This window comes from Eptatretus burgeri, chromosome 6 (genome assembly GCF_056783735.1).
Source record: "Eptatretus burgeri isolate ZD-2024b chromosome 6, Ebu_testis_v1, whole genome shotgun sequence".
Classification (NCBI taxonomy): domain Eukaryota; kingdom Metazoa; phylum Chordata; class Myxini; order Myxiniformes; family Myxinidae; genus Eptatretus; species Eptatretus burgeri.
Genome location: NC_140966.1, coordinates 48717434 through 48734599, shown reverse-complemented (window position 1 = coordinate 48734599; position 17166 = coordinate 48717434). Strand labels below are relative to the sequence as shown.

The 17166-nt window shown below is 45.6% G+C and overlaps 1 protein-coding gene across 2 annotated transcripts in view; it reads left to right on the top strand.

Annotated features, from left to right (window-relative positions):
• IDS (iduronate 2-sulfatase) overlaps nt 1-17166 on the top strand; it is a 59249-nt gene that overhangs the window by 40928 nt on the left and 1155 nt on the right. For both annotated transcript variants that reach the window (XM_085884900.1, XM_085884901.1), the window contains exons 5-10: nt 4004-4210; nt 8572-8742; nt 9648-9774; nt 10650-10823; nt 10949-11112; nt 16624-17166. The exon at nt 16624-17166 is cut by the window's right edge and continues 1155 nt beyond it. In XM_085884900.1, the coding sequence (XP_085741026.1) occupies nt 4004-4210; nt 8572-8742; nt 9648-9774; nt 10650-10823; nt 10949-11112; nt 16624-16971 (1191 nt within the window). In that variant the 3' untranslated portion in view covers nt 16972-17166. The remainder of the gene's footprint in view (nt 1-4003; nt 4211-8571; nt 8743-9647; nt 9775-10649; nt 10824-10948; nt 11113-16623) is intronic.

Sequence of the window (17166 nt, the reverse complement as noted above, 5' to 3'; positions counted from 1 at the left end):
ACAGACAGATGGATGCACAGACACACGAACAAGCATATCATGTCACAGACAGATGGACAGCCCTTCTCACCTTATACCTCCCTTAACCATGTGACTTTCTCTACCTCCTCTTCTTCTTATTCTTCTTCTCCTTCTTCTTCTGTTGTCAGATCAGGTCAGATTACATCTGTGACTTGCTACAGGTACCATGTAAACCTGTACTAACCTGTTTAATGGTCGGGTTGTCGGCGACTAAACCGTCTCCCCCGCCAAGTTTCTTGGTGAGGAGGGTGTATGATATGGACACCCAGAAGGAATAAAAACAAAGCCTGTCAAAGGATGGAGGAGCTCCTTCTGAGCCAACGGCCATCCATATCTCGTGCCCAACTGTGTCTGCGGACGTCGTCCTGCAGTTGGGTTACTTTTTATGAGGTTGGTGGCAGGATTTGCACTCCGGCCACCGTAAAACCCTTCATTCCGCAAAATATACAAAAAGCAAACACAATCTGAATACCCAGTCCGTGGGAGTACCTACTGTGCAGCTTCCTTTCGCAGGCCAACTCACCGGATGATGGGATTGGGGCAAAGCCTTTGGCACCAACAATCTTTCATGACAGGAGGGAAACCACAGGATAACCTTCCTGGGTCAGATTGCGGTAGTGTGTGTCGGGGTGGTGCTGAGGTGTCATCCACCATACGGTGGTCTCCTTGGGATAATCTGAGGCGGTCCCTTCAGGTGGTTACCTGGAATGTTATCCCTAAGAGAGGATGATCACCTGCCTCTGTTATTATCTGAGCTCAGGCATTTGGAAATCGGTATTGTAGCACTCTGAGGTTCGGAGACCAGATTGCGTTGAGATCATAGCGGGTGGTTACACCAACTATTGGTCTGGTTGCACTGAATGTTACCATTCCCAAGGAGTTGCTGCAGCTGTGTCCAATAAGTTGACTCCAATGATAATTGAGGTTACACCGGTCAATGAGCGTATTATGAGACGAAGGATTTGTCACTCCTTGGGTGTCAATTCCCTGCTCTCTGTTTATGCTCCGACTGAGGCGAGTGATCTCACCGTGAAGGACGCATTCTATGCCACACTCGAGTCTGTGGTTGATCAGTGCCCCAGACGAGATACACTTCTCGTCTTGGGGGATTTCAATGCATCGACTGGAACTGATTGGGATGGTTATGAGACATGTGTTGGTCCCCATGGGTCTGGAAGTGTGAACCAGAATAGCTCCAAGTTCCTTGACTTTGCAATAAGTCATGGACTGAGGGTGGCTGGTTCATGGTTTCAGTGCCCACAGACTCATCCCTGGACTTGGTATTCCAATGCTGGCGGTGTGGCAAAGGAGATTGACCATGTGCTTGTTGATGGTCGCTGGAGGATAATCCAGAACTGCAGCGTCCACCGGAGTGCTGAGTTCCTCAATACTGACCACAGGCTTGTAGCAATTCTGAAGTTGCAGCTTAAATCCAGGAGAATGGTACCATCCCAGCCTCGGCTGGATGTTGGCAACTTTAAGGATGAGAGGGTAGTTGGGGAGTTTGCGAACAGGCTGAGTGGAGATTTGGGGGGTCTGCGAGCTTTGGGGGATCCTGAAGAGTTGTGGAGTGCCTTCAAGACCACGTCCTTGATATTGGCAGTAGATGTCTTGGAACTCACCATCGGGCGAAGAAGAATTTTGTCTCTCAAGGGACACTGGACACCAGTGACCAGAGTCGCAGGGCCAGGCTGAATGGCAGTTTTGAGCTGTTCCGGGTGCTGAGGCGTAAAACTGTACATGCACTCAGGGTGGACAAGGAGGCCTATGTGCAAGGAATCTGTGAGGGGATAGATCATCACCTGTGGTCAGGTGATTCTCGTCCTGCTTTCAGGGGAATTCGCGCATTGCGTTCATCCAGGTCCGTCCCTCGGTGTACTGCATTAGAGCAGAGGGTGGTGGGCTCTTGACAGATGAGTCCAAAATAAAGGCCCGCTGCACCGATTACTTTGAGCAGCTGAACCAGGCTGATCCACCAACTGTCGAGTTGGATGTCAGTGGTGTTACAATCCCTATTGCTGACCCTCCAATCGGCTGCAGTCCACCTTCGTTTGTGGAAACGCAGACTGCGGTGAACCGGTTGAAATGGGGTGAAGCTCCTGGGATTTGTAGCATCCCTGCTGAACTTCTCAAGCCTGGTAGAAATGCTGTACTTGTGTCGTTGCATGCAGATCTGTGCTCTGCCTGGAACACAGGCAACATCCCAACTGACTGGGAGAGGGGCCTTGTTATCCCCCTCTGGAAAGGGAAGGGTGATCGCCAAGACTGCAACAACTACCGAGGGGTGACGCTGCTCTCAGTACCGGGCAAGGTCTTTGCTTGGATAATTCTTGATACGGTTCACCACTATCTGCTTGAGCACCAGCGTCCAGAGCAGTCAGGCTTTACACCAAAGAGGTCAACGATTGACCGTATCCTTGCTCTTCGTGTCCTCACCGAATGCAGATGAGAGTTTCGGCAGGGGCTGCTTGCAGGTTATGTTAATCTCTGTAAAGCGTTCAATTCAGTGAATCCGGATGCCCTCTGGAGGATTCTTGGTCTTGGTGCCACCAAAATGGATCAATCTGATGTCTGAACTATACTCTGGTACTGAGAGTGCTGTGAGATGTGGCGGTACCATCTCTGACTTATTTCCAGTTGTTACTGGAGTTCGTTCGGGGTGTGTACTGGCCCCCACACCTTTGAGCACTTGTATGGACTTGATTCTAGGGAGGATATCGGAGAGATCAAGTTGCGGTGCATCGTTTGGGAATGTCAAGATCGTTGACCTTGATTTTGCAGATGATGCAGTCATCTTTGTGGAGACTTTAGATATCCTTTTGGGGCCCTTGAGGTGCTGAATGAGGAGTCGGAGCCACTTCTATTACGGGTTTCCTGGGTCAAAAGTAAGATCCAGGCTTTCAATGACATCTTGGATGCTGCTGTCTTGTATGTTCCTGTTTGTGATGAGGATGTTGAGGTCATGAAGAGATTCACTTCCCTTGGCAGTGATAGACATGTCTCTGCTGGCTGTGAGCCAGAGGTCAACAGATGTTTGGGTCAGGCCTGGGGAGTCATGGATTCACTGGATCATGGGGTGTGGCGCTGCTGGTACCTGTGCAGGAGGACGAAAGTCTGAGTCTTCATGTCCTTGGTGCTTCCAGTCTTGCTCTATGGATGTGCGACTTGGACTCTGACCAAGTATCTGAGACGGAGTCTTAATTTCTTTGGTACCACTTCTCTTTGGAACATCCTTGGCTATCATTGGTCGGACTTTGTGTCCTACGAGCAGTTGCTGACAGAGACTCCAATGAGATTTGTTACCTGCATAGTTCTTGAGTGTCAGCTGTGACTGTATGGACATATGGTTCGTTTTCCTGATGCTTATCCTGCTCACCAGATTCTCTCAGCGAGGCAGCCTCGTGAGTGAAGGAGGCCAATGGGCTGACCACATGCCTCGTGGTTGCAGCAGGTTGATCGGCATCTCAAGGAGATGGGGATGGGCCAGGCATCTGACTGGGGGATGGCCAGACGGAGGCCCCTGGAGTACCAGCGGAAAGTGGACGCAGCGACGCGCTGCTCTGTCGCATGCTCCCACACCTGACCTGACCTCTTCTTCTTCCTTCTACTTTAGCCAATCCACATCTTCCTTCTTCCCCTGTTAATCTACCCTCAACCCACCCCCTTCAAATTCCCTCCTTTCCTTCCTGAAAGTTTGTAGTGGCCATCTCGTTTACCCCATGTATCCTGTCCCATCCCTCTCCCTTCCACAGATCTCTTCATGTCTCTGTTTCCTTCTGTTTTGTGCATCCCTCTCCCACCCCTTTTGTCTCCTGCTCCCTTTATTATATGTTCTGTGTGTTTGCTCTTATATGAGCATTGACAATGTATACAAAAAAAAAAAATACAAGAATGAGGTTATTCATCAACTGTTTAAAAGCAATAAAATATCACAGCAGTTAAATCACTAATCTCTCTCCCTTGTTCTCATACTGAACCTCAGGTGTGTCGAGATGCGACAGGACACAAAGCTGCCAACGTGGTCTGCCCAGTAAATGTGAGCAATGTTCCTGAGGGCACCCTGCCAGATATTCAGACCACAAATCAAGCGCAGTTGCTGCTTCACCAATTTGCTAAAATACGAACCAAGCAGCCATTTTTTCTCGCCGTTGGTTACCACAAGCCTCACATACCTCTGAAGTACCCAAAGGTATGCATCCATAGAGTCAACCCTTCTGGATGATAATGGATTTACTCCACAGGCAATTCATCTTAACAAATATGAATGTTAACCAGGATTGTGCAATATATAACTTACATTAGTATAATCATTTTAAATTGTTCTTTCAGGCTCATGCAGGAGCTTGGACATGAAAGTTTATACAGGGTGTCTCAAAAATCGAGAAGCCCTTTTTGCCGAGCTGTAGATCATGAAATATTTGATGAAAACACCTGTTTCTGGCATCAAATGTAGTTAAAGGATCAGAATAGAGACTGCACTGCTAATGCCATGCATTGCATTTGCCCTTTTAAAAAAACTGTGTGTGTGTGTGTGTGTGTGTGTGTGTGTGTGTGTGTGTGTGTGTGTGTGTGTGTGTGTGTGTGTGTGTGTGTGTGTGTGTGTGTGTGTGTGTGTGTGTGTGTGTGTGTGTGTGTGTGTGTGTGTGTGTGTGTGTGTGTGTGTGTGTGTGTGTGTCCTCCATAACTCCAAAATAATGAAACCAAGCAGCCTGAAAATTTGTATGTATACCAAGGAAACTCCAAGGGAGTGCACGGGTGAAAATTGGGTGTTTTGGGGTTATGTAAACACCCCCTTTGAAGATAATTAACAGCTTTATTTAATAATCCTTTATCAAGGCTCATCCCTGGTCACCTCACTGTCCCTTTTTGGGGTCATAATTCATCTTTTTTTTTGGCCTGTTCAACAATGCCTTGACTTGGAACAGGCCACAATGATTTCTTAACGATAGGTTTTTTTTCACTTTCCTCAATTATATCATTGAATGCCTGTTCATCATAGCTACGAATCGCTGGTTACATTGCGCCCTCAATGAACGCCCGGTGACACCAGCGTTTGTAACTTTATTTCTTTTCCGCACATGCCATAACCTCCAGTCTGGAATCTCTTGATCACAGGCAAATTTCAAAATTTAAACTTCTTTATTGACTTCAGCAATAATTACGACTGCTAAAAAAAGTGTTCATTTGTCGAATTCTGACATTCCAGGCATCTCTGGGTTTATGGTGTTCATACGACCGATCAGTGATCGCTAATCACTAGCCAAGCCAGCCGTTCCTTATCAACCTTTTCTTTGGAGCGCTTGCTTGAATGATTAAGCCACACAGCAAGCGCTCTGAAATATTCGCACTGTCAGTGATTACTGTATATCAATCGACTTGAACAAATTTCAGGGCCCACTCACCTGTGTTTGGCCCTGCGTTGTCATGCGGTGTCGAGTGGTGGCTGGCTTGCTGAAAATGTGCAATTTTACTTTACACCATGTTTCCTCTTTTGGTATGATCTTCTTTCATTATACGACCCATCACTTCAGCATAGATGGATACATATAAAAAAAAAACCTTAAATGTTTCATTTTTAAAAGTTTCTTCAACTGTTTCATTGGAGTGCTTGCATGAGTGGTTCAGCCACTTGGCATGTGCTCTTCAAGTTTCAATGGTGATACCGCTGTGCGGTTTTCCATGGGGAAATTTCTGGAGTTAGGAAGGCAAAATAAATTAGATGATTACAATGAGTAAAAATTATTTCATTCCTTACAAAGCAATGAATCGCCACATCAAAGCAGGATAACCGAAAGGTACACACTCGTGCTCTTCGCTGTCTATCCTGGGTTTGAATCCTGACCCAGCTATAAATTGTCATCCTGGTGTTTTCCAGACAGGGTGATTCATCAACATGTGTGCCGTCTCTCAGATGGACATTAAATTGGATGTCACATCTGCTGGAACCCCCCTCCGCCCTTTACTCCTGCACACTCTCCACTCCCCTCTCTTCCCCTCCTCCCCCTCTCGAGCTCCTCTCTCATCCCTATCCCTCCTCTCCCTCTCTCCCACCTCTCTCGCACCTCCCCTCCATCCTATCTCCCTCCCTTTCCTCCCCTCCCTCCTCTCTTCCTCCGCTCTCTCACCCCTGTCCCTCCTCTCTCTCTCTCCCCCTATCCCTCCTCACTCTCGGCCTCCCTCCTCTCTTTCCCACCTCCCCTCTCTCCTCTATCTCCCCCTCCCCTCTCTCCTCTATCTCTCATTCCCTTCCCCCTTCCCCCTGCACCATCAACCCTCCCCTCTGTTCAGGAGACTGTTAAAGACTGACGGACTAGTTTTGAATTTAAAACTGCTTCCCTACAGTGTAGCATGTATGCATCAGATTCGGAGTGAGCCGACTGGAGGGGTACAAAGGTCGCTGCATGTGCGAGCATGCATGAAAGCATGCAGGCAGGCCTTTGTCAATTAGATAACGTTTGTTTTTAATGTTCCCGCCTGCTTTTATATAGAACCCGGCAGTTAAAAAGAAAATGTTGCTGTTTGACCCATTTAATCACCCTTCCCTTCCCTTCACAATGTTTTCCCTTCCCGCTCTTCACGCCACCTTCCTTTCTCCTCACAATGCCTTCCCTTCCCGCACCTAACACTGCCTTCCCCCCGCCCCTCGCGCCACCTTCCTTTCTCCTTACACTGTCTTCCCTTCCCGCCCCTCACACTGCCTTCCCTTCCTGCCCATCATGCCACCTTCCCCTCCCCTCAGACCATCCTCCTTCCCCTCACTCAGCCTTCCATTCCCTTACACCGTATTCTCCTCCCCTCACGCTGCCTCAACTTTTCTTCCCATCACGCCACCTTACCTTCCCCTCATGCTGCCTTCCCTCCCTCCCCCCTTCACACTTACCTCCTCCCAAACATCCTCCCCTCTTCACCATACATGGACATCTCCCGGTCGTCTCCATGTTCTGTTTTAACGTACCCAATTTTGTCAACCTTATACAACCCCCCACCCCTTATCCACAAGTTTCACTGCCAAACACAAGTCATGAACCCCTCCCCTCAAACTTAACTCCTCCCAAACCCCCTCCCCACTTCCCCACTCCTCTCTCTCCTCCCTCCCTCCTCTCTCCCACTTCCTCTCCCCTCCCTCCCCCATCTCCCCTTCTAATCCCCCCTTCTCTCTCTCGCCCTCCCCTCCCTCTTTCTCCCCCCTTAATATTTCCATCAGCGAAGTGACTGGTTGAATTTATTAGTAATAAATGATATAAACGAAGATGCACGTTAGCTGATTTCCTGGGCAGAAGATAAACGTGCCTTGAAGTTTGTTGATCCTGCTGGCTCAGTCTTCAATTCTGTTATCATTTTTAGCTCACATGGACTTTGGTCCAGTGAACTTATTCGATCGAGCAGCATCCATAGGTGAGTGGGTGAGTGAGTGAGTCAGTCAATCAGTCTGTAAACACTTCAGTCATTATCACTTGAACCAAACACACAATTTTGATGAAGCTAGGCCACAAGCTTCATATCTGATGCCTAACGAAGGTTTATTGGCAACATCAAAATCTGCGCTCATTAAGGGGGTCTACGATGGCGTTTTTGACCCCCCAAAATACGTATACGCTCTTCTCCGAAACTACACACACAATTTAAATGAAACGTGACCACAACCTTCATCACCTGTGAGATACCAAAGTTTGTTCACGGCATTAAAAAAAATCAGGGTCTGAGGGGGTGGTCTGTGGGAGGCTTGAGTGACTGTTGCTCCTGATCCAGGTGAGCTTCAGGACATGTCCAATTTTTTTTTTTTAATCGGGCCAAATGCATAGGGTTAGCAGCACCATCTCTATTCTGATCCTTAAGCTAAATTCTGATGCCAGAAATGTGCATTTTCATCAAATATTCTCCAATCTTAAGCTCGGCAAAAGGGGGTTATCAACTTATGGGGCATCCTGTATTATATGATCTCTACACCAGACCTTATGTTCACTTTTTTTTCATAAACAGCACCTGTTTCAAACATTTTCGCCTCATGTTTCAGGAATGAGTTTAGAAGATAAGCACAGTTAAAGGTCTTGGTCGGTTGAGGAGATGCTTGTCACTGTGCCTCAATTGAAAGTTTGTGGATCCATCAATTCCAGAACAACCAAGGCACATTCCTGCAACAAAATGTAGTGCGATGCAGCACCCCTCTACATTATTATGGCAAATCCATAGATTTATATTATGTATCAAAAAACGATAGATGAAAACAAAGGAGGGAAGTGGTTCAGGGTAAGCGGACACCACATGGTGTAGCGTTTGGAACAAAGGCAAACAAATACATGGCTTAGCGGGGATGCGTTACTATTGTTTGAGTGGGGAGTACTGCATCGAGGAGCTCAGATATGACAATCCCCATTTTTCCTTTAAATCTTGCTTTTTTCATCCTATTCAATTACACTGAATGAGAGCGTTATGTTACAGTGGCATTAGAATTACCAAATTGGTCATAATCAAGTGTCTCCTGTTTAATTTTCAACTCTATTTTGCCCTTCATTGCTATCATTCCATCGACATGATGATCTTCCTCCACAGGAATACAAGCGGTTATATTCCCTGAGTGATGTCGGGTTAGCACCAGACCACCTTGTACCATCAGGTTTGCCACCCATCGCCTACAATCCCTGGATGGACATTCGGGCACGTGATGATGTTGCTGCCCTCAACGTGTCCTTCCCCTACGGTCCTCTTCCAAAGCACTTCCAGGTCCTCACGTTTACTCGATCTGATAACATTTTTGAATCGCAGCTTTTTCAAATCGTGCTTAAGCCAGCCTTGTACTATTGAACTTGTTTGCACTTGTTTACTCAAGGCATTAACTAATGATCATATACCCATACTTTCACTACTCTACTTTGACATTTATTCCATCAAAAAATGTTTCAAATCCTGATTATTATTCTGGGAACCGGTGCTTGTGTTTGTTTGTCGGGCTACTCCTACAGTTCGAGGCCGGTTACATCCTACTAATACTCAGGGAACGCATCCAAGATAGAAATGGTTACATCCAGACTTGCTACATCGGATTAGCATAACCCCAATTAATGAAATGGGTGTTTATATTGTTGCCGGTGGTCTTCGTGGGTGAGGGGAGAGGGACACAAATTCTCTATGTAAATGTGTATCATGTAGCTCCTCCTCCAGGTGAGGGAGGGTATTACAAGTCTCCACTATTTACAGTACAGTATTCCTGTCCCCACATTTTCCAGTGCAGTGAGGTGTTTTGAATTATTAGCAGTGGGTATGTTTTTGCCTCATGCACGTAACCCAAGTTATTTATTGTTCCTATACGGAGCTGTCACTTGCCTATACACCGCCCAAATAAAGGTGTGCTTCAGAAGAACGTGTTGCATGCTCGGAACTAGATCCTACATGACTGGGCGGTTTCTCCGTTCGTCAAATTTAATTCCTTGCCAGTGATTTGCATAAGGGGGCGGGGGGGTGTTGATAGATGTGCAAATAAACAATAGTCAGTTGTTGATTGTACAATGTTGGATGTGATGATTGACAACTATATCCTGATAAGCATTATCTGATGATGTATATAATGAAGTTTGCCAAGGAAATGTGCAAACATAGCTCCAGTATATATTAATTTTTTTTTCTGTCAGAAGCGTATTCGTCAAAGTTACTATGCCGCTGTGTCGTACATTGATGCTGAAGTTGGGCGTCTACTCTCCGTTTTGGACAAGACTGGCCAAGCTCAAAACACCATCATTGCTTTCACATCTGATCATGGTGAGAAGTATTCTGAAGACATCTCTTTCGGGACAACTTACAAACAGTGGGGTTGGTTAAAATTGTTACAGACAACCTTCTCTTACATCACCTGAAACAATTCAGCCAAAATATGGGTAGTGTTGAATAAAGTTATCTGTGCCTGCCATTTCCCTATGATCTCGTGATAATGGACTGATGGGCTAAGGTAGATGATGATCGGGAAATTGCAACCCACACTCCCAAGTAATATGGCTCTGCTTCTTTTATTTATTTTTGATACGAAATCTATGTTCGTGGGAGAGTTAGAACACAGAACAGAACAGACCAGAACATAACGGAGCAAAAATAACATCGTGGAAAGTGGGGAAACACCAACAGAAGGTTAGAGGGAAAGAATAGAGGGACACTTGGAGGAATAATGGGTGTTGGGGTATAATGAGAACAAGGGTAGGAAGAGGATGACACAGGGGGTGAACCATCTGGATACAAGCTCAAGCACAGCAAGACGAAGAAAGGATGACCATGGATGAAACAAAAGACGAAAAGGAAGGTTGATGGAGAAGGGAGAAAACACAATAACCTGGAAAAGAAGGGTCGGCTTAGGATGGGGGTGAGGGTACAAAAGATCATGAGTATGAATGGGGGATGACCTGGGGTAGTGGGAAACAGCCATCTTTAAGTACAAAGGTGAGAGAAAAGAGGAACAAATGAGTGTCGGTGAGCTGCGAACATGTATTTATGTACTCTGTTGTTAAAAGAGAGAGCAGAAAACATGTGATTGAGATCATCTTGTGATTGCCTGTTTCATAATTTTCTCACATCTTTATTTGGGTTACTTTGAGTCTGCACATCACTGTTTCTGTAAATGTAATATTTGCTTTCTCTTCTCCCAGGATGGTCCCTTGGAGAGCATGGAGACTGGGCCAAATACAGTAACTTTAATGTGGCCACACGTGTGCCCCTCATTTTTTTCATCCCTGGTCTCACGAGCACATCAAACAATGCAGATACTCCTGTCTTCCCATTCCTTGATGTCTTCAATTCCTCACTTACCCATCAATCACCAGGTGTTTATAACAAAGGCAATTTCCCATTATTTTGCAGCATGATATTCTGATCCTTTGACACTTTGATAGAGGCTAAATTATTGCAGAGTTTATACACTATTTTTGAAAGCTCTTATTCACGTCAGGGAAAATGTCCGCTTGTCCTGTTGAGCTTCTCGACGTGTTTCCTACGCTGATTGAGCTGGCTGGGCTTCCAACCATACCAACCTGCCCGAGGCCATCGTTTGCCTACCAAGTTTGTACTGAGGGTCGTAGCCTCGCTCATTTGATCACTCAAGATGAGATTCTGGTGAGGCGTCGTACACGTTCAACCTTTGTACGGACAGGGTGTTGCAACATCAATTAGGTACCAGTTTCTTGAACGATTTCCCCACGTCCTCTCCCCTATATAAGTTACAAGAAGATCCATGAATAATATTTTTTGTTTCAGCATTAAGATAAATCCTCCAATTTATCTAAGGCTTTTAAAACAGGATCTAAGGCTTGTCGCAAAGCTACCACTCAGGCATATCACACACATGGACATACAGATGAATACAGGAGACAGAACACAGGATTGTTAGATGAAGGAAACACAAACACTGAGCTTGTGGGGGGGTGGGGGGGAGTGACATCACTTCCCAGGGGACTCTGGGTACCAGCAATTGCACAGACTTTCTCACCACACTCAGCAAATCATTTCCTAAGAAGGAATTTCCTCCTCCCTATGGATGCCAACCTATGGGGTTGCAATGCTTTTGGGTTGAATATTCAATGGGTTCATTATGTTAAAACTTTTCCAGTCACTATCACTTCAAATAAATAGGTTGCAGCTGGCATGGCGTGTGTGCTTTGTGCATACATGACATTCAAAAACATCTACAACTGAGATACTCGATGATAGTCCAAGATGCGCTGAGGTTTTTTTTACTTTTCACTAGTTGGGGTACCTGGTGCTGTTCTAATCCTTTTCACATTTTGAAATCAAATTTGGATTTTAAGATATTCTTCATGGGGGCCTAAAACACTTCCCTACATTCACTACGGAATGGGGTCGGGGATCATTTAATTGTACCTGTCATGTCGCTACCGAGGCTTGGGCACTATAGAGCAATAAAAACAAAAATCTACCTTTAAAAAAAATTGTTGCTTCAAACACTCTCAGCACTTACTGATAGACCTCTGAAAATTTGACGAAGATCCGTTCGGCTAACTCAGAGAGAAAAATGGCGACGTGTGCACGTACACAAACAAAGGAGGTGGTAGGTCTTTAATACCTGGTAGGTCTCCGTTCCACCTCTTGAAACCCACACATGAGGATAAGAACCAACACAAATATCTCTCTTTCATTGATAGATTATGAAACGAAATGATTGGTATGAAAATATATACAGTCAAAGCTCGTTACTATGCCACCTCGCTTCTATGCCACTCTCGCTATTATACCACTTTTGCTCGGTCCCGACAAAATTCAATACAAAATAAATTTACTATGCCACCCCCTACTCTCGCTACCATGCCACTACTGTGTGACTGTTAAAAGGCACGAGTCGTGAAAAAGTCTGTATTACGCAGTGCTCGATTATCACACTCACGTCCAAAGGCGAAGCGACGAACTACAGTCCAGCTGCGCACAACATAACCCAATACGTACGCGCATAGTCAGACTGTGTCAAAACACCCGATTCTTCTCCCTGTTGCCAGCCACAACAAGCCAATCACAACACGCACAACGAGACACAAAAAAGCACGAGCACACACACAGACACGCAGGCACACGTACAACAGTGACATCATTTTTTTCAAATTCAGCCCATAATGTCAGCTCAGAAACGCAAGCGAACCGACTTTACGCTGAAGGAGAAGAAGGAGATCATCGATGCCGCGAAGAAGGAGCCGAATCAGTCCAAGTTGGCCAGGGAGATTAGCAAGAAATGGGGCATCGAAGTTAAGAGAACCACCGTGAAGGGCATTCTCAGCAAGAAGGATGCAATCGAGGCTGCAATCAAAGCTGGATTTCCATCGAAGCGCATGAAGTTGACGCAGGCTCACGACCCGAAGCTTGATGAGGGAGTGCTCATGTGGCTGAAGCAATCAAGAGGACAGAATGTGCCTGTCAGCGGCGATCTGATCAAGGAGAAGGCGATGAAACTGGCCGAGCTGATGCACATCCCAGACTTCATGGCGAGCGACGGTTGGTTGGGCAATTTCAAGAAGCGCCACGGCATCACGTTCAAGACAGTGCAGGGCGAAGCTGGAGCGGTGGATTCGCAATCCCTTCTTGAGTGGCAACAACAGGTTCTCCGGCCCTTACTCGGGCAGTTCTCCGCAGACGACGTCTTCAACCTGGACGAGACTGGACTCTTCTGGCAGCTGCTTCCGAACAAGACCATGGCTTTCAGGGGAGAGCGGTGTACTGGAGGAAAGAAAAGCAAGCAAAGGATCACTCTTCTGGTTGGGGCAAACATGAGCGGCAGCGAGAAGTTCCCTCTTCTGGTGATTGGCAATTCCAAGAAACCCCGTGCCTTCAAGAACAAAGAGATCCCGGTCAAGTACAAGGCGAACTCGAAGGCGTGGATGACGGCGGAGCTTTTCGAGGAGATGTTGCGTGCGTGGGACGGACGACTCGGCCAGCAGGGACGCAGAGTGCTGGTCTGTCTCGATAACTTCTCTGGCCACCCTCCCGAGCTCGAGCTGAACAACATCCAACTGGTCTTCTTCCCACCCAACCCGACAGCCAATTCACAACCAATGGATCAGGGAATCATAGAGAACCTCAAGCGCCACTACAAGAAGCTCCTGCTAGGCCGCCAGCTTGAGGCCATAGACGAGGGAAAGGAGTTCAAGTTCACATTGCTCGACGCTCTACACGTCGCCCGGCGTGCTTGGGAGCAGGTCGGCAAGTCGACGATCAGGAACTGTTTCGCGAAGGCCAAGTTCATCGAAGAGGAGATCCAAACTGAGCCACAGGATGCGGAGCTGCCCGACATCTGGGAAGCTCTGCCTGCCGAGGAAAAGATGCACGAGAACGAGGAGATAGAGCTGTCTGACTTTCTCGAAGCCGACGAGCGCCTCGCGACTGGCGGGTATTTCACACTGGAGGAGATTGCGGAGGAGATTCTGTGCAGTGAGGAGCCGGTGGAAAGCGAAGATGACAAGGTAACTGTCGAGGAGGAAATCGTTCCGTTCGAGGAAGCCCAGCGCGCTTGTAGCACCGTCCGGAAGTTTATGCAGCAGAGAAGCGGGAAGCCCGGTGTGATGCAAGTATGCGATCGGCTAGACAAAGAGATGCACGAGATCCGCCGAAAGAAGATGCGCCAGCCGATGATTCTTGAAAGCTTTGTGTGTCGTGAATTTCTCGCCATGCCATATGTTAGTGTGTGAACTCTGTTACTGTGTGTATGTTCTCCGTTCGCTTAGCTTATACAACAGTCGTGCCTTTTACTTGCTGGAATAAATTTTGTCTAAAGATTAACTACAGATGGGTAACTTGAGAAAATAAGGCCGTTTTTACAAAATCTCGTTACTATGCCACTCTCGCTACTATGCCACTTTTGCTCGGTCCCGACGGGTGGCATAGTAACGAGCTTTGACTGTAAATGTATTTTTTATTTATATACAATTGGTTCACGAGTCAGAAAGTGACCACTATATTCGTTATTGGTGTGTGTGTGTGTGTCTGTCTGTCTGTTGGGTAGACGATAAAGTCGAAAAAAAAATTATTTTTTTTGATCTACCCTGAGTATTTCCGGCGATATGTTTGTCTGTTGGGTAGTCCATCGAGTCGAAAAAAAAAAAAATTGAGATTTGTTCTACCCTTATTATCAGTATTTTAAATGGCCATTCAGTTAATACAATGGTGATTTCGATGAAACTTGGTTGGTAGGTTCATACCATGACCGAGTTGTGTGCAAATGAGAACCGTTGCTATGGACACCACCGTTGCCGAGCAACGGGACTTTGAAATTTTTGAAAAATCATAAAAAATTAATTTTTTCGAAAATCAAAAATCGGGCACGAGCGACTGGGCAGTACATTCAGCCATATTGTCAAAATTTTCCAGCCGGATCCTATGAAAACTGTCGGAGAAGATTAACTTTGAATGAACCCTGGTCGAAAACAATAAAAAAACGAAGTTCGTTATATCTCGGAGACTATGAGTCAGACATACATGAAACTGGTATGGTAGGTTCATGGTATGTCCTAGTTATGTGTAAGAAAGAACCGTTGCAATGGACCCCTCCGTTGCCTAGCAACGGCCGAAAAACCTCTAAATGTGGGGGTATTTTAACGAAAAAAACAATCTGCAGCATTAACCCTTGAAGCTAGAATCATGAATTTTCTTATGCTTAATCCTCAGGTCATTCCCCATCGAACGGGCCCATCGCGACAGGTTCTATTCGGGAGTCGACTACCCATGTCCGCCTACCCGCTTGTCTGTCTGTCTGTCCCGAGCATAGCTCCGTGGGTTTTGATCCGATCCTGATAAAATTTTGGTGGGAGTTTTATATCATGATCTCGTTGTGTTTTCCTGCGAATGGGCATGCCCCGCCCATTATGGGCGGAGCCACGCCAAAAAAACGTGTTTTTAGGGGGTAGCCGATTTCGATTCGCATCTTCGCCGAGGGGGTTTGTCGAATGTGGCAGGGGTTTCGGTATTTGGTGAGCCCAATGGCACCTGCATAGCCCCACGGAGCTCGATTTTTCATTTTCGTCACAAGGTCACGAACTTAGAAAATTGCGAATTTTGACATAAAAATCATACGACTGCCCAAACTTTGAGAGCTAGGATGACAATATTTTTATGCATAATCTTGAGGTCATTCCCCACCTAAAATCTTGAAACAATTTTGCTCTATCTCGAACACCTTGCCCGTGGCGCCCCCTTCAAGTTCGTTTTTACACTGATTTCATCAAAGTATGGATAATCCGAGGAGTGCGAAATGCCATATAGCCTATATGATGTTATATTGTTCGGGAATGTTCCAGAGGAAGTTTTGCACCAAAGGTCATAATCCTTGACCTTTGACCTTTAAAGTTCACAAAGGTCAAATTTTCAAGGTTGTGGGAATCGAACCGGGTTTTTGACGAACTAACTCCAATAACCTATAGTACGTATCCTGTTTCCTTATTTAAATGTCCACAACATTGTTTTATGACCTTTAAAGGTTATGCAAAGGTCAAATTTTGAAAGTTGTTGAATGAAACCAGGTTTTAGACATTTTGCAGCTAATAACCTGTCACCATACCACATCATGTTGATCATTTTTATAACTTGGTCAAAAATTATCACATTGTCTCATCCTTGACTTCTGAAACAATCTACATCGTCAAATACCGCTCGTGAACCATTGCCTTCTCCAGACTTGTTTCCTATTTTTTATTCTTTTTGTTTTTATTTGAGTGTGTCTTGGACTCTTGTGAGGATTTCCATGGGACGTTTTGAATGTCCCACATATACAGCCATTTAATTTTAAAATATATATATATATACTTTCCCGAGGAACGGACTATTTAGTCACCTAAAAATCCGAAAATAAAAAATTATATACCCCTCCCAATGACCTATCTTTTCTTTTTGGTCATGCAACTTGAACCCTATTTTTGTAATGTTTTGCCCCAGAAACATTTGAATAAAACTTTTTTTCACACCTTCAGTTTTTAAAGCATGTGTTATACATTCTTGCAGCGGTGGTGATTTTATATATATATATATATATATATATATATATATATTTTTTTTTTAATATGTTTCATATAACCCAATGCCTTTAAAATGGGAATCATTTGATTCTTATTTTGTTCATGCATTTTTTTACAGAATTGTGAGAGGTTTGCCTTCAGCCAGTATCCAAGACCATCCGATCAGCCTCAGGCTAATTCCGACCAACCAGCACTTGCTGACATCCGCTTCCTCGGGTACTCGCTGCGTTCGTCCAACTACCGTTACACCCAATGGGTGCCCTTCGATCCTAATACCTGGAGATGCAACTTTTCTGTTGTGCATGCTTCTGAACTCTACCTTCTAAACTCTGACCCCGGTGAAGACCACAATGTGTTGGCACCGAGACCATACAACGTAACCCAATACACGAAGGAAACTGCAGAGATAGTCAACTGGGTGAGCAGAGTTGTAAAGAGAATGATTGGTGAGAGTGGTTATTATTAAACATGGTTTGCACAGCCATGGAATACAAAATTTCTAGGACTTTCCATACAAATGTAATAAGGATGAAAGCTTGTTCCCTCCACCACTGAAGGTGGACGGATGTTGTGTTTTCACCCCTGTTTGTTTGTCTCTTTGTGAGCAGAATATCTCAAAAAGGTATTGACGAATTTGGACGAAACTTGGTGGACACGTTGG